A 24,707-nucleotide genomic window follows, 5' to 3' on the forward strand; every position below is an offset into this window, starting at 1 on the left:
CTATGGGAAAAACCACCACAGCGACTGGAGCCCTTTTCAACTCAATAAATGGTAAATAGTCTGCACTTATATAGCGCTTTTTTAACCTTATTTGCTCCAAACCGCTTTACACTGTTTCTCATTCACCCATTCACACACACACACTCACACCAATAGTAGCAGAGCTATAATAGTAGCACTAGCTTGCCATTGGGAGCAACATGGGGTTCAGTGTCTTGCCCAAGGATGCTTCGGCATGTGGAGTCATGTGGTCCAGGATATAAGGCTATGTACGTCTATGAACACAACAGCTATGACTCGCAGTGGAGTGACGTCAACTCCCCTCTTCAACTGACTGACTAGAGGAGGAGCTGTAGTGGACCAATGGTGACGCTAAAGCCTGCCCTGATTTACATGAAACTTGAACTGCAACATTTGGAAAACCAAGCAGAGAATGTGGAAATAAGTGTGAAGGGAAAAACAGCATAAGCATTCAAAAAAAAGAAAACATGAGCAGAAAATGTCAGATTTACACAAATAACAGAATAATATAACCAAGGAAAACATGATTTTGTGTGCGATTCATAAAACTTTGAACTTTGTTGTTTGCTATTCTGATACCTTTGCATTTATTTTTCAGTTTTGTACAATATATTTTTACATGTGTTTTTAAATGTTTGATTCACGCTTGTTATTTTTTAATCCATGACCACAATACTTCTGACGGAAAATTAATCCCATATGTCATTCACTGTATGTTCAATGGTAACCGGGAGCCAGACCGCAGATCTCCGGCTGTGACCTCCGTGTTTCCTGGGTGAAGTGTCCGGCTTGGTGCTGCGCATTTCCGGGTGCCGAAGCAGTGACAAGCCGGACACTTCACCCAAGATACACAGGGATTTTGCTTGAATGCAACAAAAAGTGAGTGTTTCATTATTATTGATTTAATTAATACATTTCTTTTTTGTGTTAAACCCACTAAGATCCTAAGTTAAGCTAAGGTAATACGTTACTGACTTTTATCATCAGTAGTATGGTAACATGATTGCAACAAGAGTTGGCGGTCTGTATTACAGAAAATTAATCAAGAATAAGGACTTAAAGACTTTCTATTGGCAGAAGAGAACGCTAACAACTACAGTTATCCTAACTCCTCCGCTAACGTAAACTGGGCTGGACAATACAAAAATGCTTACCTTCAATTGCAAGTCACTGTACATCATCTAGACATATTTCTGGCAGTAAACTCTATAGTTCCACTATGCTGGTGGAAGTAACCATACACTGCATTGAGTCAGAACGGAAGTTGTGTGTCGTATGTACAGTTTTTGACAAATAATGCGCTTTTTGAACATTAAAGCATGTTAACCTATTCTCTTACCAATAAACAACATTAACGTTTAAAACGTTTAAAAATCATGATATGACTCGATATGCCGTTTTCTCACGTCACTTGGCTCAGCGCGCGTTCTCTCTCTCTCTGCCTCACTCTCTCTCACACACACACACACACACACACACACACACACACACACACACACACACACACACACACACACACACACACACACACACACACACACACACACACACACACACACACACACACACACACACACACACACACACACACACACACACACAACAAAAAACAAAAAAAAGCGCGTACTCAGGCCGTTACCACCGAGGTGCGTGTCGCAAGCTGCCAAAAAAGTATATTTCTTATTGAAATGCTTTTTTTTCTTCCTAATATTACAGTTGTACTTTTTGTAGCAGAAAACAATACTCAGTATGTCATTTGTTATTTATCTTTCTTCTTGAAACATGTCAGTAATAAATACAACGAGATAGTAAGAACTGAACTGTCACTTCATCTGAACTGAACTTCAGAGTTCTTCCACCACGAAAAAAGTGGGCTGGTCTGAGCTGAACACGGGTCCCACTCTGGCCCCGCCCACGGGGGAGGTAGTGGTAGAGCACGAGTTGAGAACAGTAGTTTATGAGAGTGTAGCTTTTGCCCGAGGAAACTTTGAAGACCTGAGAGTTTTTAAGTAGTGCCTTCACAGCTGCAGTAATGTCAGAATATGTATTTGAGTCACTGGAAAAGACGTTGGAAACTCATATACCAGATGCAGAACTCAAAGAGATTAAACGCATTTTATACGGAAAAGAACTGAGGTAAGTGTACAGCCAGTGCTGATCTCACGAATAGTTACTAGACTAAAATCTGCACCAATTTTTTTTTTTTTTATAAGCACTGCCAGAAGGTAATAGGTAGATTGCCTTATGGAAGTGCATATATCCTAATTTAGTAAAGAAGTCAGGTCTAATAGTCTAATAATTTATTGGACCTAAAATGTTACTATGAATAAAGCTATTATTTTATATTATATTATATTTTGTAATACAGACAATCTAGGTCAACGTAGATTACTAAATGCTTTCAAGGCAGTTTAAAACTTCAGACTTGCGTTTAAAAACAGGGCATAACGTGTAAATTATTGTGCATGGACTTTGGCCAGACAACCTGAGATTTAAGCTGCGGTCACTCGAGGCTTTAGGGCGCCACTGACTTCCATTCAAACACATCGCTCATACGTAGAATATTCATAGGCTACTTCACTGCGTGTTGAAAGTTCAAATGTGGTGAACTCTGACCTGCGTAATCGACTTCTTTTGATGTTTTATGGCGGTTGGCAAACCAACTTATGGTGCATTTTCCGCCACCTACTGGGATGGAGTGTGAGGCGCTGATATCAAGGAGGGGGAAAAACCCACAACCTATATTCTATTATCTAACTTTGTTATTTTCAAGAAATGTATAAGAACTTTGTAACTTTTATAAGAACTGTTTAGCACATTTTGTAATGTCAGAGAACTAATGCCAGCAGATTTTAATTCCTATTTTAACTGGAGTCATTATATATGCCCTACAATGAATCAGCACATGCTCTATGGTTTCTGGAAGTCTGCAATGATTACACTGACCAGATTCATGTTCACCTATCATGTGGAGTGATTTATTAAGTAGAGTGTCCAATTTTCAACTGTGATATAACTGAATCATCCCTTCTATTACCATAAGCAGTTCTTACATGACCAACTTGTTTATGTATATTATATAAATGTCATCCTTTATCCCATCTCTCTTGCTACATCTTTCTGACAGCTACTTTTTAACTAAATCTTTACCGTTTTACTCAATGGTATGTGTATGTCAGTGTTTGTATGCTTGATAGCCTGTTTAACTGTCCTGTCCACCTCCTCATTTCCCTCTACTCCAACATGAACTGGCACCCAGTAAAAATACTACTGTAATTCTCAGTTGGCATATTTTGTACAAACTTTGTTGTAATTCTATTAATATATCTTGCCTACATTCTGATTTTCCACTCATTATACTTGTAAGTACAGAATATGAATCTGAACAAAGTACTGCAGCCATAGGTTGGATTTCTTCCACCCAGTAAGGCTGAATAGCGACCATCTCTGCCGCATATACTGATATATTATTAGCAGTTCTTTTTGCAGATTTATATTTAAAGTAAGGAATATACATAGCGGTTGCTGTTCACATGGTTGTTGGGTCTTTAGAACCATCTGTGTAAAATTGTAGTTATTGACAGTATTCACTACGTACTGCTGCACCATTCTCTCCTTTGGAGTGTATTTCTGTTTTCCATATATTCATTTAAATATTTGCAGATCTACTGTTGGCATAGAGAAGAGCCAAGGTGGAGAGAATGGCAGAGCCACTGTGGGGCTAATATTGATATTACTGATACCTGTTTGTTGAGTCTACTTGTCTACTGTCCAGCCAAAGCTATTCAGATATGTCTGCTCATATTCCCAGCAGCTCTCCAATATATTTTTAACCGGATGATTTGCACCATGACCTTTAATGCGTGTCCAATATACCATTTTTAGCTGTAATTCACGAATATCTAATGGCTTAACCCCATTTCTACATGCAAAGCTGTCATAGGAGAGGATCTAAAAGCTCCACAATATATTCTAAGGGCTTGGTTTTGAATCACCTCTATCTTAATAAGCAGTGAGGTCAATGCTGTGCCATATATTATTCTGCCATAATCAATTGCTGACCTAATTAATGCACAGTATATTATTTTTAATAATATAATAATCTACTCCTGCCTATAATCTACTCCTGCCAAGCACCTCAACACATTGATTCCTTTCTTACATTTATCAACTAGCTTCTGAATGTGACCCGAATGTAAATTTGGAGTCCATCCACACTTCCAGATACCTAATTTGTGATACTTGCTCTAATGTTTGTTTATATAACTTTAATTTAACTTCAGGAATTTTCTTCTTTTTTGAAAAACATATTACATGGGTTTTTGCTACTGAAAGCCGAACTCCCCATTGATTAGCCCAGTTTTCAACTACGTCTATTGCCTCCTGCATTTTTTCCCCTTATATACTGCAGATTTCTCCCTCTTTTCCGTAGAGCTCCGTCATCCCCATATAGTGATTTTCCTATTCCTGATTCAATTTCCCAAAAAGTATAATTTATTATAATATTATATATTATTAAGGATGGGGCTACAAACACTACCTTGTGGGGTTCCATTGTCTATTTGGTAGATATCTGAGTATTCAGTACCTACTCTCACTTGTATTGTTTGTTCTTGCAGGAAATCCGTAACCCAATTATATGATCACCCCTTGATGCCCATTCGGTCAAATTTAATTACAAGTCCTTTCTTCAATACCATGTCATATGCTTTCTCAATGTCCAAAAATACTCCTTTTACCACTTCTTTATTTACTTGAGCTTTCCTTATTTCATTCTCCAAACATACAACTGCATCTAGCATACTATGTCCTTTTCTGAACCCACTTTGATATGGATGTATTAAATTTCTGGTTTCCAAATAAAATAATACTATAGAGACAACCATTCTTTCCGTTACTTTGTTAAAGCTATAGGCCTATAGTTGGTCGGAATACAGTGGTCTTTCCTAGGCTGTGCAAGATTAAGTTTTCCAGGCTTCACTTCGTGACCTTTTTAGTTAAAAAAAAATTCAAAAATGGAAGCGCTAATTTTAGCGTTATCGAGCTATCCTGCACTTTACAACACAGTTTTGAATGATTATAAAAAAAAAAAACTTGTGTGAAGCAGCGAAAGTTTTGATGGATGATGTCATATCCTGTTCCCGCCAATATTCGCAGCAGCGTCCGACACAACTAGGTATGCTTAAAAGGAACCCAGACTATGAAGACTTGTAGGCCTTAACATACAGTAATTATCCTCTCCTACTAAACTATAACGTTGTTAGAAACACATGAAAAATGTTAATTACTTTAAAAAAAGCGCGGGTTCAAATTGAAAAGGCTGAAGACATGTTTATATCTCTGTAGGGTGGCTGGAGAATCAAGACGTCACTACCCAGAATGCATTGCGACGTAGCAGCAATGGCTACCTACGAGTGCAAGGATTTTTATTATAAAAAAACAAAAAAAAAACCACTGACCTCTAGAATGTTTATTTATAGCAGAATTAAAATGGCAGATGTCAGCGTTAATCTAATAAGCCAAAGTCTTTGTAGTCGGGGTTCCCTTTAACAAACCTAGTGTGACCACGGCATAGGCTGACGTGACGGCATAGGCTGACGTGACGCCATAGGTCACACGTTTAGGATTTCTCGATGTCTCGTCAGTATAATATTGTTTCGTTGTCACATTATTAGGAAGCTCAATCACAACTCAAAAACAACCAAAAGGTTTGCTTTTGGATAGACACAAAAGTTTTCTTTACAGAAATAAAACGTTGTTTTTATATTTGTACAACATTACCCTAATGTTCTCTTAACCTCAACTGTCATCATTTTATTTTTAATATTCATACATTCATGCATCATTAATCATAAATAAAAACAAATCAGTCTATATAAATAAATAAATCAGCACACAATCCATGTTTTTGTTGATCCATTGTTTACATGAAATAACAAGCCATGAATCTCTGGTCATTGAAAATGGTAATTATCATTTAATTAAAAAACAAACAAACATGAAAACCTTTTCATAGATAAAAATTTACAAGAGCATGATCATTAAAAAATAAAATTGTAACTATAAAAACGGATCAATTTTTCAACTTCTTATCAACTTCTCCCCTTGAAAAAACAGGTTCACTTCTTCTTCCACCACAGTCATCTGCAAATTTAACAAATAAATAAAAAAGGCAAAATAAGTTACATGTACTTTAGATTAAACAATCAGAATTAGATGAATGAATAAATAAATAAATTTACTATCTAGGCCTTTAAAATTTTGCTTTAAAACTTTTTTAAAAGTTTGCTTACGGTCGTGTCTAGTGGTGTGATGTTACACGCAACACCAAAAAAAAAAACCCTAAATCTTCTTTAAAATATAAATTAACATGAACAGCAAACATGTATTGGATATTAAGACTTGTTTTGTGTATATTGTCATAAATCATCTAAATGAAAAGTCAAATACACTTAATCCTCTGCAGTTTGGTTCTCAGATCAATTTATTCATTTTTAAAGATGTTTATAGATTTATACTGAAAAACAAGACAAATACACTGATCATATTTCAAGTGCAGCATTGCAAAATGAAATGATTTTGCTATTGACTTAAGCTGATATTTTAGTTTAAATATATACAAAACAGACAGATTATTTAATAAAAGCAGATCTCCCTTATTCTCTCCCACTTTCTTTCCCTTTATTCACACTAACTGCTCTCATGGTCAGCAGCAGGCAGGCAGGGCTTCTTATTGGTCAGAAACCATTAACTCTTGCGCACACTGTAGTAAAAACAAAAAATGCTCATTTACAAAAATGAGCTTCACTGATTAACGTTATGCTGCGCTCCATTCAAGTCAGAGCTCTGTGTTGAAGTCTCTGTGCACTTCCCAGCTGCCACTGTTTCACACCACATGCTGCAGCAGCGCAGAAGCAGTGCATGTTTTTTTGGCATACATGTTAACGAGTGAATGCTTTTACACCTGATGCTGCAGCAGTGCAGCGGCGCGGCGCAGGAGCTACACGTGAGCAGAAGTGAAGCGGGAGTTTTGGCGTAGAGTCTATTTTTTGCTGCGCTGAATTAAAGTGCCAGTACACGGTTGAAAGACTTAAATGAAGATGAGTTGACACAAAAAGTATATATTGGACAGAAAAAGCATATATTTGTAGAGTAGTGTGTTTTACATTTAATATACACTAATCATGAATGAGAATAGTGTTATTTTTGGATTGGAGGTACAGCAGTAAAATAGTAGCCTGGGAATTTGCTGTCTGACACAACATGTTTCTCGGTCAGTGAATCATTAATAAAAACAAAAATAACAAACATAATCTGTCTATTTGTATTGTTTGTGTTAAGCTTATATGTATAATGATGAAACTGTGTCTCTGCAAGATGACCTATTGAATATCTGTATATAGGATATACAATGCTGGGGTTAGGAAAAACGGACCGGCCCTCACACGTCCGGCCCACCGGGAAAATTCCTGAACTTTCCAATGGCCAGTCCGTGCCTGAATAAAATTGATAGGTTGCCAAAACAGAAAACGATCAAGTTAACAAAACTCCTCAACGGCCCACTCACAATAACTGTTGTATATTTTTTGGTTTGGTTATCAAGGAAATTAACTATGGAACCTGAGAACCTTCCTGCAAAGCACGCTGCAGTTTCTGCATGTGAAACGCTGCTGGTGTGAAAGCACATGCGTCACTCGCGCCTCAAATTGCGCACTGCTTCTGTGCCGTGTGCGGTGTGAACCGGGCGTTATACAGGACACAGCATTAGTTTTATTTACAACAATTAATGATTGTAGCTGTGTGGCATGAACAAACACTATAGGTTTTACGTGTCAGCTGCTATATTTTACTTCCCTTAACTGTGCAACTGTGAACTGTGTGACACCTAATTAATTAGCCAGCTAGCTAGCTACCATCCAACATTGCTTAGCCTAGGTAACTAGCTTAATAAACTGAAGGTACGTTCAAACATACAGCGACTCCCAGCGACAATGCAACCGGAGACTGTTAATTTTTCTATTAGAGCTGGCGACTTCCGGCGACATAAGCGACCATTGATGAGTGGATGTCGGTGTCCAGCAACTTAGAAAGTTGAGAAAAGTTTAACTTCATGCAAATCTGGAGTGACTTGGTGCAGCGACTACCAATGGGAGTGAAGACAGTAGAGCACACATCATCCCTAGCCACCCCCAGCTCACTAGCAGAAACAGTGCCATTGTGGCAGTAGCCAATTAGCTTAGCTTACCGTAGCGTAGCTTAGTTTAGGATCTTAGCAGGTTTAAAGCAATAAATAAATAAATAAAATTAATAATAATGAAGCACTCACTTCTTGTTGCAATCGAGCAAAATCCCAGTGTAGCGAACATATAACGAATGACACCCTGATGGTGATGCTCACAAGTAGTATGTTGTAGCTTACATTAGACAAAGAGAAGTTAAGTGACAGCCAGGGGTGTAACCATGCCTGGGCATTCAGGGCTTCTTTAGCCCCAAATAATTCTCCACTTGGAGCAGTTTATCACTACACCACTGAACGTCAGTCAAAGAAGACTGCAGTGCTGTAAAATTTTGTATCTTCAATGGGTGAACAGTGTTGTATTTTATCTTCAGTGAACCAAGGCGAGACCAATCAGACGGGGTTTACAGGAAAATACGTGGAAATATTCGTGTCTTATTGGCTGACAGGTCTCAATCCTTCCAAACGCTAGCTCACACAATAGATGTAGTACGTATAGATGTAGTATGTATTATTATTATTATTATTATTATTATTATTATTATTAATTAATTAATTAATTAATTAATTAATTAATTTTTTTTTACCAGTAAAGGGATTAAAATTGAAATACTAACATCTGAAGTTGGCCCCCACCCAAACGCAAAACGTTGGCAAAATAATCTCAATCGTATGTGCTCCATTTGTGCTGGATTGTGCCATAAAAATTTTCGTTTGTAATAACACGAAGGGAAGCAGGTCGAGGAGGTGACGAGTAGACGCAGGATGTTGTGGGTTTACTTTTTTTTTTTTTATACATGCCTTGTTTTTATTGTTTGCAAAGCAACTTTTTAAATATATGAACAAAATAAAGACTTAAAACGACTTGCCAATCCATAACCCTACATTTCTTCTTTTTGAACCATTCCTTAGTGGATTTGTTAATGTGCTTAGGATCATTATCATGTTTAAATATCCACTTTGGGTTCAACTTCAACTTTGGAACAGATATCCTCACATTATCTTCAAGCACTCTTTGATATGATGCAGAATTCATAGTTGAATCAATGAATGCAAGCTGTCCAATTCCTGAGTCTGTGAAGCAACCCCAAACCATAACAACGTGCTTTACAGTTGGTATGAGGTGCTTCTCCTGAAAAGCTGTCTTTGGTCTGTGCCAAACATGTTCACTATGATTGTGGCCAAACAACTGTATCTTTGATTCGTCTGTCCAGAGCACATTATTCCAAAAGGCCTGGTCTTTGCCTACATGCTCATTGGCATACTGTAGTCTTGCAAAAGCTTTTTCCTGGCATGCCTCCCATGCAGGTCAAATTTGTGCAATCTCTTTCTGATTGTAGATGCATGCACATTGACACCAACAGTTGCAAGACTTACTAGCAGATCCTGTTAGGACTGCACAATTAATTGAATATTGATCGCGATTACGATTTTGACTGCCCACGATTACATGACCATGATCGACTGCGATATTGACATTTAAAGTTCATCCTCTGCTCATAGAAAACTCAGCTGCATATCAAATCAACCACTTCCTAAACTTACAGCCAATCACCATAGAGTGGCACAGGGATGACTTCATTTTGTATGCCAAAACCCGGAAAGGAGTCAGCATTTTAGCCCTTCCTGTTCCATCCCAAAGTCAATGGGTTTTTTGAATGGGATTTTGGTTAAAACCCTGAAATAAGGTCTGTGGTGAACACAAGCTCAAAAAAGCTCAAAATTTTCACGTTTTATGTTATGACATTAAATACGCCAGTAAAACTACACTAATTTTTTTTTTTTTTTTTTTTTTTAAAGCTTTTACATGTATTGAAAAAGGCGGTTGGTAACTGTCACATGATGAGGGTTTAGGACAGATGCAAATGAAGATAAGAGCGTTATTGAAGAGAGGCAGCCAAATCCAAAACGTGAGACAATAGCGTGGTCAAAAACAAGCAAAAGTTCAGGCGATCGGCAAATGGGCATAAACAAGGCTAAACAAGAATCAAACAACGAGGCCGAGAACAGGATCTAAACTATGAGCTGTGAAACTATGAACAAACGCTTGGTACATGGAAAACTCACGCAATACTTTGCGTCGAACAAAGAGACACGAGGGGTTTAAATGACAAACATAATTAGAGGTGAACACAAAATAGCTGAGACTAATGATGACACATACGGGAACAACCAATATCAATACAGGGGCAGAGACAGGACCGAAATCATAACAAATGCACATGTAGAAAGTAAACAAAATCAATGTCGCTAAAAGAGCACGCTGCGTGCTCCAGTGCTTGTGCGAGGGGAAATCATGACACTAACATGTTGCTAAATGGCACTACAGAGGTTGTCGGGGACATTAAACGTCATCACGCCAAACAGGAAAAAAAAACTTTGCCGATAAACTGGTTTAGGTATGCTGTGAACAATTCCCCCACAAAGAAAATGTGGATGAAGATTCATCCACAGAGTAAATCTGTATTTGGAATTATGGAATTATGGAAATTCCATAATATTATGGAATATTATTATAAGTATTATGGAAAATGTTTTAAATCAAGTTTGGAAAAGTTGTCGGAAGCTCTGTGATGGTGACATTGAAGTCGAGCGACTGTGGTGTAGTTCGTTTATAGCATATGGTTAGCTGCTTATTTAGGCTTCAAACTTCATAAAAGTTGTGTTTATTTGTGAAAATGATCTTGATGGACAAAATGTGTTAGTATTGTAAACTTTTGTTGATCACAGAGCTTATTTTTTGCGATGTGAAAATCCTATTGGGTTTTTGTCTAGGGAACCAGTGTGATGGTAACTTCCGGGTTCCGGTACAAAATGATGTCATCCCTGTCCCACTCTATTGGATGATTTGGCTACGTCTCTCCTCCTGTAAACACTGTTATTGCCTTTTCTTCATAGGCCTGAATTGTTTTCATTTGGTTCATATTGTTATATTTGATTGCATATTTTCATTTGGATGATGACGTTTTTATTTTTACTTATCCTATATTTTTAGTACAATTTTATTTATATATTTATATTCTACGAGATGATGCACTTTTAAGGATCAGTCTAATTTAATGCAAAGATTAGCAGGAATATAGCACAACATGGAGGTGAAAGCAGTGGTTTGTTTATTTAAATGTGAAAGTGCAATAAAAATATGTTGTTCCTAAAATCAATGAATAATCGTGATAAATAATCGGGATCTCAATATTGATCAAAATAATCGTGATTATCATTTTGGCCATAATTGTGCAGCCCTAGATCCTGTGATGAAATTGCGGGGTTCTTGGGGACTTCTTTTTGCATCAGACGGTCTGCTCTATATTTCAAATAATTTGGAGGTCTTTTTAAATCCCTTGCCAGACTCATATGCATCCACAACCTTTTTTTCTGAAGGCCTTACAGAACTCGTTGCAACTTAACATGATGACCCCACACACCTCAATAACAAAGGGAACATCAGACACTAGATATGAGAGGGGTGTAAATAATTCAATTCAGTTTTATTTATATAGCACTTTTAACAATGATCATTGTCCAAAAGCAGCTTCACAGAAATATATAAATTCAGGATATAGATTTTAAATGTATGAATTTATCCCTAATGAGCAAGCCAAAAGCGACAGTGGCAAAGAAAAACTCACTGAGATGATATGAGGAAGAAACCTTGAGAGGAACTAGACCATCCTCATCTGGGTAACAATGGATAGTGCGATTATAAATAAGTAAATCCCTTCTATAAATGTGCTAATACTACATGGTCAAATTCATTACAGTTTTTACATGAGGTCTGTTTTGTTGAACTTCTCCAGTGTTCACTGAGGAGACTTGAGTGTAAAACTGTTTTCCTCAATTGCAGTTCTAAAGCTATCATAGCATAACTGTTCATATGAGTTGAGGTCCAAAGCCTTTATGGTTTTTAAGTGGTACCATCTCAATGATCTTTAGACTGCACCATGTGGGGCCATCCTCAGCAGCAGCATGTGACTTCCAACCAGAAGTAGGGCATCAGGATGGATCAGGCAGGTCCGGAGAGCAGAAGGGATCAGGATCACTGGTGTCTCAGGAGTATCATGTGTAGCTTGACAGAAAGGGAGAGGGAGAGATTATTAGGTATGCTTATTGCCCCATAATGGTTAAGGACAATGTACTTTGCGTGAGTGCAAACAGGCACTTCGGCAAAACTAACTATGACAGCATAACTAAAAGGGAGAGCCAGAAGGTAACACGGACATGAGGGTGCCCTGGGACATAAACCACTCCAGCATCAACAAACCTGGGTGAACACGTGAAAGTGTGGGGGGGCAAAAGCATCCAAACAACCCAATTCACCACAACACTCTATGCCTGTGAGCCCTCTAAACCTGCTCCTTTACCTAAGAAAAAAACTGTTCACAAAAAGTTTGACTAAACAAATATGTTTTCAGCCTGGACTTAAACACTGAGAGAATGTCTGAGTCCTGAACACTAATTGGAAGGCTGTTCTATAACTGTGGGGCTTTGTAAGAGAAAGCTCTACCCCCTGCTGTAGCCTTCAGTATTCAAGGTACCAACAAATAGCCTGCACCCTTTGATCGAAGTAGGCGTGGCAGATGATAAAAGTCCAAAAGTTTGCTCAGGTACTGTGGCACAAGACTATTCAGTGCTTTATAGGTCAATAGTAGTATTTTATGAAGAATGCAAATTTTACTGGGAACCAATGCAGTGTGGATAAGAGGTGATGTGGACATATCTTCTGGTTCTAGTAAGGACTCTTGCTGGAGCTTGTTTATGCATCTACTGGAACATCCATACAGTAAGGCATAACAATAATCCAACCTAGAGGTGATGAAAGCATGAACTATTTTTTTCTGCATCGTGTAGTGACATTATATTTCTTATCTTAGCAATATTTCTGAGGTGAATGAAGGCTATCCTAGTAATATTATCTACATGAGTGTCAAATGAGTCAATAATCACACCAAGGTCTTTTACTGCTGCACATGACGAAACGGAAAGTCCATCCAGAGTTACTATGTAATCAGAAAGCTTACTTCTAGCTATATACTTCTAGTATAGGTACTTCTGTCTTGTCAGAATTAAGTAAGAGGAAGTTAATAAGCATCCAGTGTCTAATGTCCTTTACACATTCCTCAACTTTATTAAGCTGGTGTCTGTAATCTTGCTTTGCTGAAACATACAGCTGTGTCACCAGCATAACAGTGGAAGCTAATTGTTTACGAATAATTTGACCCAGAGGTAGCATATATAAAGAAAAGAGCAGTGGGCCTAAAACAGAACCTTGCAGAACACTAAAGTTTACCTCAGAATGCATAGAGAAGTCACCATTTACATCTACGAACTGATAGCTATCAGTCAAATGAGACCTGAGCCAGGAGAGGACCATTCCCTTAATGCCAACAACGTTTTCTAGTCTACCAAGGAGAATAGTATGATCAGTGGTATCAAAAGCTGCACTAAGGTCAAGCAACAAAAGTAAGGAGACACAACCCTGATCAGAGGCCAGTAGTAGGTCATTTACCACTTTAACCTGTGCTGTCTCTGTGCTATGATGAAGTCTAAATCCTGACTGATACATTTCACGAATATTATTCCTATGTAGGTACAAGCATAGCTGCTGTGCTACAACCTTTTCTGAGACCTTGGAAATCAAAGGAGAGATTTGATATTGGCCTCTAGCTGGACAACTCACAGGGGTCGAGGTCAGGTTTTTTAATCAGGGGTTTGATAACTGCTAATTTAAATGATTTAGATACATAGCCAGTGCTAAGGGAAGAATTTATTATATTTAGAAGGGGTTCAATTACTCCAGAACAAATCTGTTTAAAGAAACATGTAGGTAAAGGATCTAGTATGCAAGTTGATGATTTCGCTGAAGAGATTAATGTAGCTAGTTCAGTCTCTCTAAGGGGAGTAAAACATTCTAATCATTGATCTGATATTGCTACATTATCATCTACAGGGTTTCCTAATATTTTCAACTTTACCAATGAAAAAATCCATGAAATCTTCGCTGCTGATGTTTTTGATGAAGAACTTAATGAAATTAGTTCGGTGTCTCTAAGTGGAGAGAAACATTCTAATCGTTGATCTAATATTGCTGTACTATTATTGACAGGTTAGGGAGGCGAAGACTGATTCAAGTGCAGATTTAAGGTTTAATCATAATCAAAACAAAACACACTATGAACACATGACAATGTACCAGAACTAAAAAACACACATGAAACCATATATAAGCAACATAACAAGCACTGAAATAAATATATGTATATATATATATATATATATATATATATATATATATATATAATACATACATACATACATACACAGTATCTCACAAAAGTGAGTACACCCCTCACATTTTTGTAATTATTTGATTATATCTTTTCATGCGACAACACTGAAGAAATGACACTGTTCTACAATGTAAAGTAGTGAGTGGACAGCTTGTGTAACAGTGTAAATTTGCTGTCCCCTCAAAATAACTCAACACACAGCCATTAATGTCTAAACCGCTGGCAACAAAAGTGAGTACACCCCTAAGTGAAAATGTCCAAATTGGGCCCAATTAGCCATTTTCCCTTCCCGGTGTCATGTGACTTGTTAGTGTTACAAGGTCTCAGGTGTGAATGGGGAGCAGGTGTGTTAAATTTTGTGTCATCGCTCTCACACTCCCTCATACTGGTCACTGGAAGTTCAAAATGGCACCTCATGGCAAAGAACTCTCTGAGGATCTGAAAAAAAGAATTGTTGCTCTACATAAAGATGGCATAGGCTATAAGAAGATTGCCAAGACCCCTACACTGAGCTGCAGCACGGTGGCCAAGACCATACAGCGGTTTAACAAGGCAGGTTCCACTCAGAACAAGCCTTGCCATGGTCGACCAAAGAAGTTGAGTGCACGTGCTCAGCGTCATATCCTGAGGTTGTCTTTGGGAAATAGACGTATGAGTGCTGCCAGCATTGCTGCAGAGGTCGAAGAGGTGGGGGTCAGCCTGTCAGTGCTCAGACCATATGCCACACACTGCATCAAATTGGTCTGCATGGCTGTCGGCCCAGAAGGAAGCCTCTTCTAAAGATGATGCACAAGAAAGCCCACAAACAGTTTGCTGAAGACAAGCAGACTAAGGACATGGATTACTGGAACCATGTCCTGTGGTCTGATGAGACCAAGGTAAACTTATTTGGTTCAGATGGTGTCAAGCGTGTGTGGCGGCAACCAGGTGAGGAGTACAAAGACAAGTGTGTCTTGCCTACAGTCAAGCATGGTGGTGGGAGTGTCATTGTCTGGGGCTGCATGAGTGCTGCCGGCACTGGGGAGCTACAGTTCATTGAGGGAACCATGAATGCCAACATGTACTGTGACATATTGAAGCAGAACATGGTCCCCTCCCTTCTGAGACTGGGTTGCAGGGCAGTATTCCAGCATGATAATGACTTTTGCCTTGCTAAAGAAGCTGAGGGTGAAGGTGATGGACTGGCCAAGCATGTCTCCAGACCTAAACCCTATTGAGCACGTGTCAAACTCAAGGCCCCGGGCCAAATGTGGCCCACCGCGTCATTTTCTCATTCCCAACTCGTAAAATACCGACGATTTGTCAAGCCCCTAGGTGTCTGATAGCATCATATATTGCCGTGATCAGGTTATTATTTGAGTGAATGGACGGCTGTAGCCTCTGCTCTAAGGGTCTCTTACCGCCGCGGACGGGTTTACATTGGAGTCAATTGAGAACCAAGAGCGTTTCATAGAGACGTGGAAGGGTCCCTTTTGTGTCAGTATCAGATACCCAGGGGCGTGACAAAAATCGTCAGTGGTCGAGGATTATGGGTAGTGTAGGCCTTTCCGAAAAAAATCATACTGAGGGCCACATATACTACATCTGCAACGAAGTCACATCAAGGCGATTTGAAACTGAGAAATCTCCACTAATTAAACTCAACATGTCCAAGAACAGAAAAATTGATGCACAAGGAAGGCAGTTTCACGAACGATGGGAGAACGAATACATGTTTGTATTCAAAGTGAAAAACCAGTATGTCTTGTGTGTTATGAGGTGGTGTCAGTCGTGAAAGATTACAATCTAGGTCAGCATTTTGACACCAAACACGGAGCTAAGTATGGTAAATTTAGCATTTGCAGCATTTGAATTGCAGCAGAATTAAAAGGCAAACTGCAGTCGCAGCAGAATGTGCTCACAAAAGCTACAGCTAAAAATGATGCAGCAGTGAAACCTAGTTTTATTGTGGCGGAAGAAATCGCCTGAGTTTCAAAGTCTTTTTCAGAGGAGGCATTTTTGAAGCAGTGCATGCTAAAGGTGTGTGAGCAGGTGTGTCCCGACCAGATACAGACTTTTCAAAATGTCAGTTTGTCAAGAAACACCATCAAGGACCGAGTTAAGGAATTAGTGGGAAATTTAGCAATGCAGCTGTCTAGCTTTTTCATTAGCTGTGGATGAAAGCACAGACAACATGGATACAGCGCATCTATCCATTTTTATTAGAGGCATGAAGCCAGACCTCTCTGTCACTGAGGAGCTCTTGGATGTAGCTGCCATGAATGGGACCACAACGGGCCGGGACATTTTTGATGCAGTGGAGAAGTCCGTAAGTAAAAATAAATTGCCGTGGGAAAAGTTGGTGGGACTAACTACAGATGGTGCACCTGCGATGTGTGGAGGAAAAACAGGCTTGGTTGGACTAATGAGGGAGAAATTGCAAAAAAAGTAACTGTCACACGTCCCTGAATACGTATCACTGTATTATCCATCAAGAAGCTCTGTGTGGAAAGGTTCTGGAGCTGGATGATATTATGACCACGGTCATGAAAACAGTGAACTTTATTCGGGCGCATGGCATGAATCACCGCCAGTTCCAGCTGTTCTTGCAGGAGGGGGGCTCAGAGCATGGAGATATGCCGTACCATACAGAAGTAAGGTGACTGAGTCTGAACTATCAGATCCAAACTGGCTGTGTTATTTGACTTAACCGAGCATCTGGCTCAGCTGAATCAGAAACTGCAGGGACGTAAACAAGTCATCACACAGATGTCCGACATGATCACAGCTTTCCAGCATAAACTCAACCTCTGGAAGTGTCAGGTGGAGCAAGACAATCTCGCCCACTTTCCTATTTGTCAGATCATCTCAGCCTCAGTTCCTGGTGCTTTTTTCATGTGCTCGGTTGACTACCAAACTGAATCGGTTAATAAATGAGTTTGATCGGGGCTTCTCTGACTTTAAAGCGCAGCACTCAGGTTTTGACATCTTTGCCAATCCTTTTACCGCCGACGTCTGCAGTGCGCCCCATAACCTTCAGACGGAGTTAATTGAGCTTCAGACCGATAGTGGCCTAAGAGCCAAGTTCCAGGATGCTGCAATCGAGGAGTTTTACCGTCAACTGCCCCGTGGTTTGATGCCACAGCTCCGACTTCATGCTGCTCGTATAATGTCCAAGTTTGGGAGCACCGATCTGTGCGAACAGATGTTTTCAATAATGAATTTAAACAAGACCAAGCACAGATCACGCATTACCGATGACAACCTCCACGCTGTTTTGCGGATTGCCTCAGCACAAGACCTAAAACCAGACATTGACAATCTGGCCAGGGGAAAACGGTGTCAGACATCCGGCCAGAAAACATAGGTAAGCATTTTTAAAAACCTGAATTAAAATAGAATGCATTTAAACCAAGACTAAGAACAGTAGAATGTGTACAATTTAATGATTGTGCTTGCATTTTGTTTTGTGTTTATTTCCAGAACATGATCTATGAATGAGGATGTGTGTGAGATGGTGTCTCAGGGTGAGGATGGATCTACTTGATGTGTTCAAGGACAGGCAGCATCACCTCATTGTTGTTGTTCTTTTTGTAAAATGCTACTTCTGTAATACATTTTGGTTGTGCCATAGTTCTCCCCCCCACTTAACTGTGTTGAAAAAAGTTCTGAATGAAGTTAAGGGTTAATATCATAACTTGTTTATAATATTTTTCTTTATTTGCTTATATAGTTTGAACACTGATTCAAGTTATGTGGGTTTCAAACTGAACATTTATTTTTACATCTGTGCAAATGGATATGTAATATATGTAAGTTGAATACATCATAAATACAGTAACAGTTATTTAACACTATAATAAGGTGCAGTTTAATTTATTTTAAATGACATTGCATTTTGTTACATTCATACTGATAATGTGGCACATCGAGGGCAACCATTATGCTGATGTGGGCCTCGGTGAAAATGGGTTAAGGCAGTGCTGAAAAATAATGGTGGCCACACAAAATATTGACACTTTGGGCCCAATTTTTACATTTTCACTTAGGGGTGTACTCACTTTTGTTGCCAGCGGTTTAGACATTAATGGCTGTGTGTTGAGTTATTTTTAGGGGACAGCAAATTTACACTGTTATAAAAGCTGTACACTCACTACTTTACATTGTAGCAAAGTGTCATTTCTTCAGTGTTGTCACATGAAAAGATATAATCAAATATTTACCAAAATGTGAGGGGTGTACTCACTTTTGTGAGATACTGTGTGTGTGTGTGTGTGTGTGTGTGTGTGTGTATATGTATATGTATGTATGTATGTATGTATGTATGTGTGTATATATATATATATATATATATATATATATATATATATATATATATATATATATATATATATATATATATATATATATATATATATATATATATATATATATATATATAATATACTTACATACATACATATGTACGTACACACGCACACACACATACGGTGACATATAGTCATCTGAAAAAATTTGTACACCCCATGGAAAATGTTTGTTTTTTTAATTCATTATTTCTTACATATTTGGACAAGCAAACATTTGATCCTCTTTGAAATAGTGCCTATTAATAAAGTTGATACACTTTGCAGAATTTTCAGAATTTAAATAACAAAAAAAAACTACAGTCACATGGAAAAAGTAAGTACATCCATACATTTATCACACCTTCAAATCCATATAATTAGAATCAGGTCTCCAAGATTGGGTGCCAGTGATTAGAACCTGCTTAGGGAGTGCAGGTGGAACATTGTATTATTTATACCCCTCTTATATCTAGTGTCCATTTATATCGTTATTATATCTTATATCTAGTTCTCTTTGTTCTTGAGGTGTGTCGTGTCATCATGACAAGATCTAAAGAGATCTATAAGGCCTTCAGACAAAAACATTGTGGATGCTTATGAGTCTGGCAAGAGATTTAAATAGATCTCCAAATTATTTGAAATACATTATTCCACTGTAAGGATTTTAAAGACTGCCAATTTGTCCAAGATTGGCTGTCCCAACAAAATCGGACCAAGAGCAGACTGTTTGATGCAAAAAAAAAAAAAAAGTCTCCAAGAACCCCAAAATTTAATCACAGGATCTGCTAGTACGTCTGGTGTCAAAGTGCATGCTTCTACAATCAGAAAGAGATTGCTCAAATTTGACTTGCATGGGAGGCGTGCCAGAAAAAAGCCTTTGCAAGACTACAGTTTGTCAATGAGCATATAAGCAAAGACCAGGCCTTTTGATATAATGTGATCTGAACAGACGAATCAGATATAGAGTAATTTGGTCACTGCAACAACAGGCATGTTTGGCGCAGAACAAATACAGCTTTTCAGGAGAAGCATCTCATACCAACTGTGAAGCACGTTGTTATGGTTTGGGGTTGTTTCACTGACTCAGGAACTGGACAGCTTGCATTCATTGATTCAACTATGAATTCTGCATCATATTAAAGATTGCTTGAAGATAATGAGAGGCCATCTAGCCAAAAGTTGAAGTTAAACCAAAACTGGACCTTTCAACATTATAATGATCCTAAACACACTAGCAAATCCACCAAGGAATGGCTCAAAAAGAAGAAATGGAGGGTTATGGAATGGCCTATTCAAAGCCTGGATTTAAATCCCATTGAAATATTGTGGGGGGATTTGAAACGGGCAGCACATGCAAGAAAACCCTTAAACATCTTGCAACTGAAAGAATATTGGCTGGAAGAGTGGTCAAAAATTCCAGGAAGCTGATGTCAGAGACTGATGGACAATTATGCAAAACGCGTACAAGAAGTTATTTCTGCTAAAAGGGGAAATACTAGCTTAGGCCAAGAGTGTGCTTACTTTTTCCACAGAAGAATATCACATCTATTGATATTTCTGTTGAATAAATGATTGAAAAAGCTAATTTTCCTTGTGGGTTTGTATATCAAATGTTTGTGCAAATATGTCAAAAAGTTATTTTTTCACATGACTATATATATATATATATATATGTGTGCGTGTGTGTGTGTGTGTGTGTGTGTGTATATGTATATCTATTTATTTATTTATTTATTTATTTATTAATATTAGAGATGCACCGATACAAAATTTCTCAGCCGATACCGATAACTGATTATTCAGAGTGATATCGGCCGATACCGATAGTTCTGCCTTTTAGGCCTTCTTTTAAATTAACAATAATTAATTCCACAATTCTGAAAAAAATGCAAATAAAAACTTTATTCTCTCCATTTCAACAAGTTGTTTCATAGTAACTGGTCTCATAAACAGAAAATACATTACTCAAATTAACATTAACACATTAATTAAATTCTGAAGATTAAAGTAAGATTTCTTAACTTATTGAATGTTATTAATTCATATTAACATGATTAATTGTCTGAATTCTAAAAAAAGCCTCCTGATACGCTTCACATTCACTCACCACAAACAAAAGCATTTCTACTTCACTGAACATCAAACTGGTAATATATAGGCCTAATATAAACCTTTTTTTTAATGATATTAACTCATATTAACATTAACTACATATGAAATATACTACTCTACAAATATATTTTCTGTGCAATATATAGCAATATATACCATTTTTACAACTCCTCTTCATTGAAATCCTTCAACGGTGTACTGGCCCTTTAAGTCAGAACGAGCAGCACGGGGGGGGGGGCAAAAGTTTTGAATTTTTTTTCTTCCATCCCAAATTTTTTCCACCACCATGTCCCTTTAGGGGCTCCGTAAGTTGTAATGTCTGAACAGTCCACTGTGTCTTACCACTGCAACCCAGCAACTCCATTTCCCAAAATGCACCACGATTTACAAACATGGCCGACAACAAGTACACTTCCCAAACACACACACACACACGGACACATTCACCATCCCTAATCAGAGACAACCGTTTCCAATCTCACACACACAGTACTCTTGTTAAGAGAACCCTCATTGCGTTTTGTCTCTGGCTATACCAAGCCTTCGTACCGTGTCTGTTTATTCTTGTTTTTTGACTTTGCTTAGGTTTATGACCTCATCTCTTTGCACTGCCCTGTTTGTACTACTTGCCTGATCGCTTGACCTCTGCCTGTTCATGTTTATTGACTTTGGCCTTATCCTTTGGACTTGTTGTTGTTTTATTAAACTGCCATACCTGCATTTGCTTCTGTCTGTGCCTTCATATTGTGACACACTGTAGTCATAGACCTAGGAGAGTATAAAAAGCATATGAAGCAGCAGTATAAAAAATTCAATTAGATAGTAGTAGTATGTGTAGTAAATATGTACAGGGCTGTGAAAACCCTGTTCAATCAAATCATCACTTATATAGAACTTTCTCAACAGCATGAAGTTGGTTAAAAGGTCTTACCCAGTAACACACTATACCAAAGTTGAAAGAAATTCCAGAGATGATGAGGAAGAAGGTGATTGAAATACATCAGTCTGCAAAGAGTTACAAAGATATTTCAAATGCTCTGAGACTCCAAAGAACCACAGTGTTATCTCCATTATCTCCAAATGGAAAAACTCTGCACAGTAGTGAACCTTCAAAGAAGTGGCCGACCTTCCAAAATTCCTCCAAGAGCACAGCAACTACTCATCCAGGAAGCAAAAAAATCAAGGTGTTGGAATGGCCAAGTTAATGTCCAGACCTAAACCTCATTGAGATGCTGTGGCGGCATCTAATATCAATGAACTGAAGCAATTTCTAGTAACTAACTATCTAATGGCAATCACAAAGCAAAAATGTTAGCTGGCTTGCGAAGTTTAAATTAACCACTTAAGTTCAAATGAGAAATGTCCAAAGATGCAATAGTTCCAAATATTGCTCATTAAAGTCAATTAAATTATGGGGATGGGTAGAAATATACCCTAAATATACAAATATACCCTAAAACTAACATTTATTTCAACAGCACCTTTGAACAAGCTTTCAGTATATTAGCTAGCTAGCTATGTATAGTAGCTAGTTAATTTAAATCTAATCTTAAAAGATATTTCTTGGTCTGATTAGCAAAATGTGAATGTTCTACATAGAAATAGAATGAGCTTTCTTACCTTTGTCATTGAGCTCTTGCATGGTAAATCACAAAATGATGGATGCTGCAGTAGCAGGTCTTCATTTAAAAACAGTTTATTTGCATTAGATTACATTCACTCAGTAGTCACTCAATTTAGATTTACTCAAATGAAATGATTGTTTTTAAGAATAAAATAAAAGAATAAAATAAAATTTTACTTCAAACATTTTAAATAACACAAATAACTGCCGCAAAAATGCCATAAAGACTCAATTCTGTTAATTCAGTTTGAATCTAATCTAAGATCTAATGGACCACTACCTCATATTGTATAATGTAGGTTATGTTATGTTTGATTCTTGATGGACTTTTGCTATAAAACTTTATCAGAGTCTTGGGTGATAACCACAGTTGTGTGTGTGAGAGAGTACCTGGAAATGCCATGAAAGGAAAAGACAAGAAAGCATTGAGAACCCATCAATTTCAGCTTCTGTGTGAATTACTTATCAGATAATACATGAACAAAGAAACACACTCAAATTGCTTGAGTTTACAAAAGTCATTTAAAGATCTGTTGCTGAGATTAATGTGATATAATCAAACTGACATTGTAATTGAGTTTGAAGTCCTATGTGTTATCGTTTTTTTTTCATTTATGAATTTACCATATTTATAAAGCATTAATTATTCACAGGAAAATTATCCTACCCCAGACTGCACTGGATGCAGCATTGGAGAGGGATTTTGATCTGCAGGGTTATGCCTTTGAGGCAGCACCAGAGCAGCTCAGGGCACCTAGAGTTGTGCGGGTGGGACTCATCCAGAACAAGATCATTCTTCCCACTGATGCTCCTGTACTTGACCAAGTAAGACAGATGTAGCCTAATCATATTTTAGTATCACTCTCTCACTCTGGCAACCTAATCTCTTAAGCGTCATATTCTTGCATCTAAGATTCTTATGGTTGGCATACTTTCTAATATATTATGGATTTATCCATTGCACCATTAACTGATTGCCTAAACTTTTGTTTTTGTAGATTACAGCTCTGCACAAGCGAGTGGGTGAGATAGTGGAGGTCGCTGCTATTTGTGGTGTTAATATAGTCTGCTTACAAGAAGCCTGGAGTAAGTACCTATATAAACACTGCTTATACAAGTGTGATAAAAGTATTTTGTAATGTGTAAAAGCAATACATAGTATCTACTTGGAATGCCTGGTTTTGGGGCTGGAATGTTTTTAAAATGTTAAAAGGTGAATACTCTTCTCTCAGACTTTTTGGAACATTTAATGCAATTCTGTTATATGTAGATAGTGACTCGTCAGTGTAAATATTAAATAAAATTCTAAATGCTGTAGTTAAAAACATGACTCTAGGTGGATGTAAATACATAATGCCCAAATCACAGATGTTTGTGAGTTTCTGGACTTTATACTGAGGTGTGATGAGGCTTCCTGCCTCTCCTCATTCAGTGGTGCTGATTGGTCAGTGTCAAAGGGATGTCCTTGGGTGGAATTCTAATTCCTATTCATACCCAACTTTCTGCACGTTCATAAAACAATCTGAGTTACTCTGGGTAACTACAAACATTTGCTATGGCAAAGGGGAAATTTTCCTGCAGACAGTGTAGATCTGCAGTGTTGATTTACTATGTACAGAACCATTTCTGTTTTCTACAGAAGTCCAAAAAGGTCCACTAATCGTAGGGTTGGCGGTTCGAATCCTGGCCCACATTCCCAAGTTGCTCCCAGTGACAGGCTAGCGCCTTGGTGTGTGTGTGTGTGTGCATGGATAAATGAGACACAGTGTAAAGTGCTTTGTAGAACCGCTAAGGTTAAAAGGCTCTATATAAATGCAGACCATTTACCATTTTTCTTATGATATTGAAATGAATGATTAAGTATACATGCTGTACAACATGGATGAGCGCATCCATTTTTTTACATTTTAATATTTTTTTTCAAATTTTTAATTTAGAAATTTATCAATTTAAAATTTATATCCAGAATTTATATATTTCTGTAAAGCTGCTTTGTGACAATGCCCATTGTTAAAAGTTCTATACAAATAAAATTGTATTGAATTGAATTGAATTGAATTGGTAGAACTGCTGCCTTATAGCGCCAAGGTCCCTGGTTT

At 37.9% G+C, this 24,707-nt stretch overlaps 1 protein-coding gene across 2 annotated transcripts in view; it reads left to right on the forward strand.

Moving 5' to 3' along the window:
• Positions 1-1,930: 1,930 nt before the first annotated feature.
• Positions 1,931-24,707, forward strand: part of upb1 (ureidopropionase, beta) — a 120,982-nt gene continuing 98,205 nt past the window's right edge. Inside the window, exons 1-3 of one of the 2 annotated variants that reach the window (XM_017466811.3) lie at positions 1,931-2,157; positions 23,262-23,433; positions 23,607-23,694. In XM_017466811.3, the coding sequence (XP_017322300.1) occupies positions 2,054-2,157; positions 23,262-23,433; positions 23,607-23,694 (364 nt within the window). In that variant the 5' untranslated portion in view covers positions 1,931-2,053. 2 annotated transcript variants of the gene reach the window in all.

Source organism: Ictalurus punctatus, chromosome 5 (assembly GCF_001660625.3).
Source record: "Ictalurus punctatus breed USDA103 chromosome 5, Coco_2.0, whole genome shotgun sequence".
NCBI lineage: Eukaryota > Metazoa > Chordata > Actinopteri > Siluriformes > Ictaluridae > Ictalurus > Ictalurus punctatus.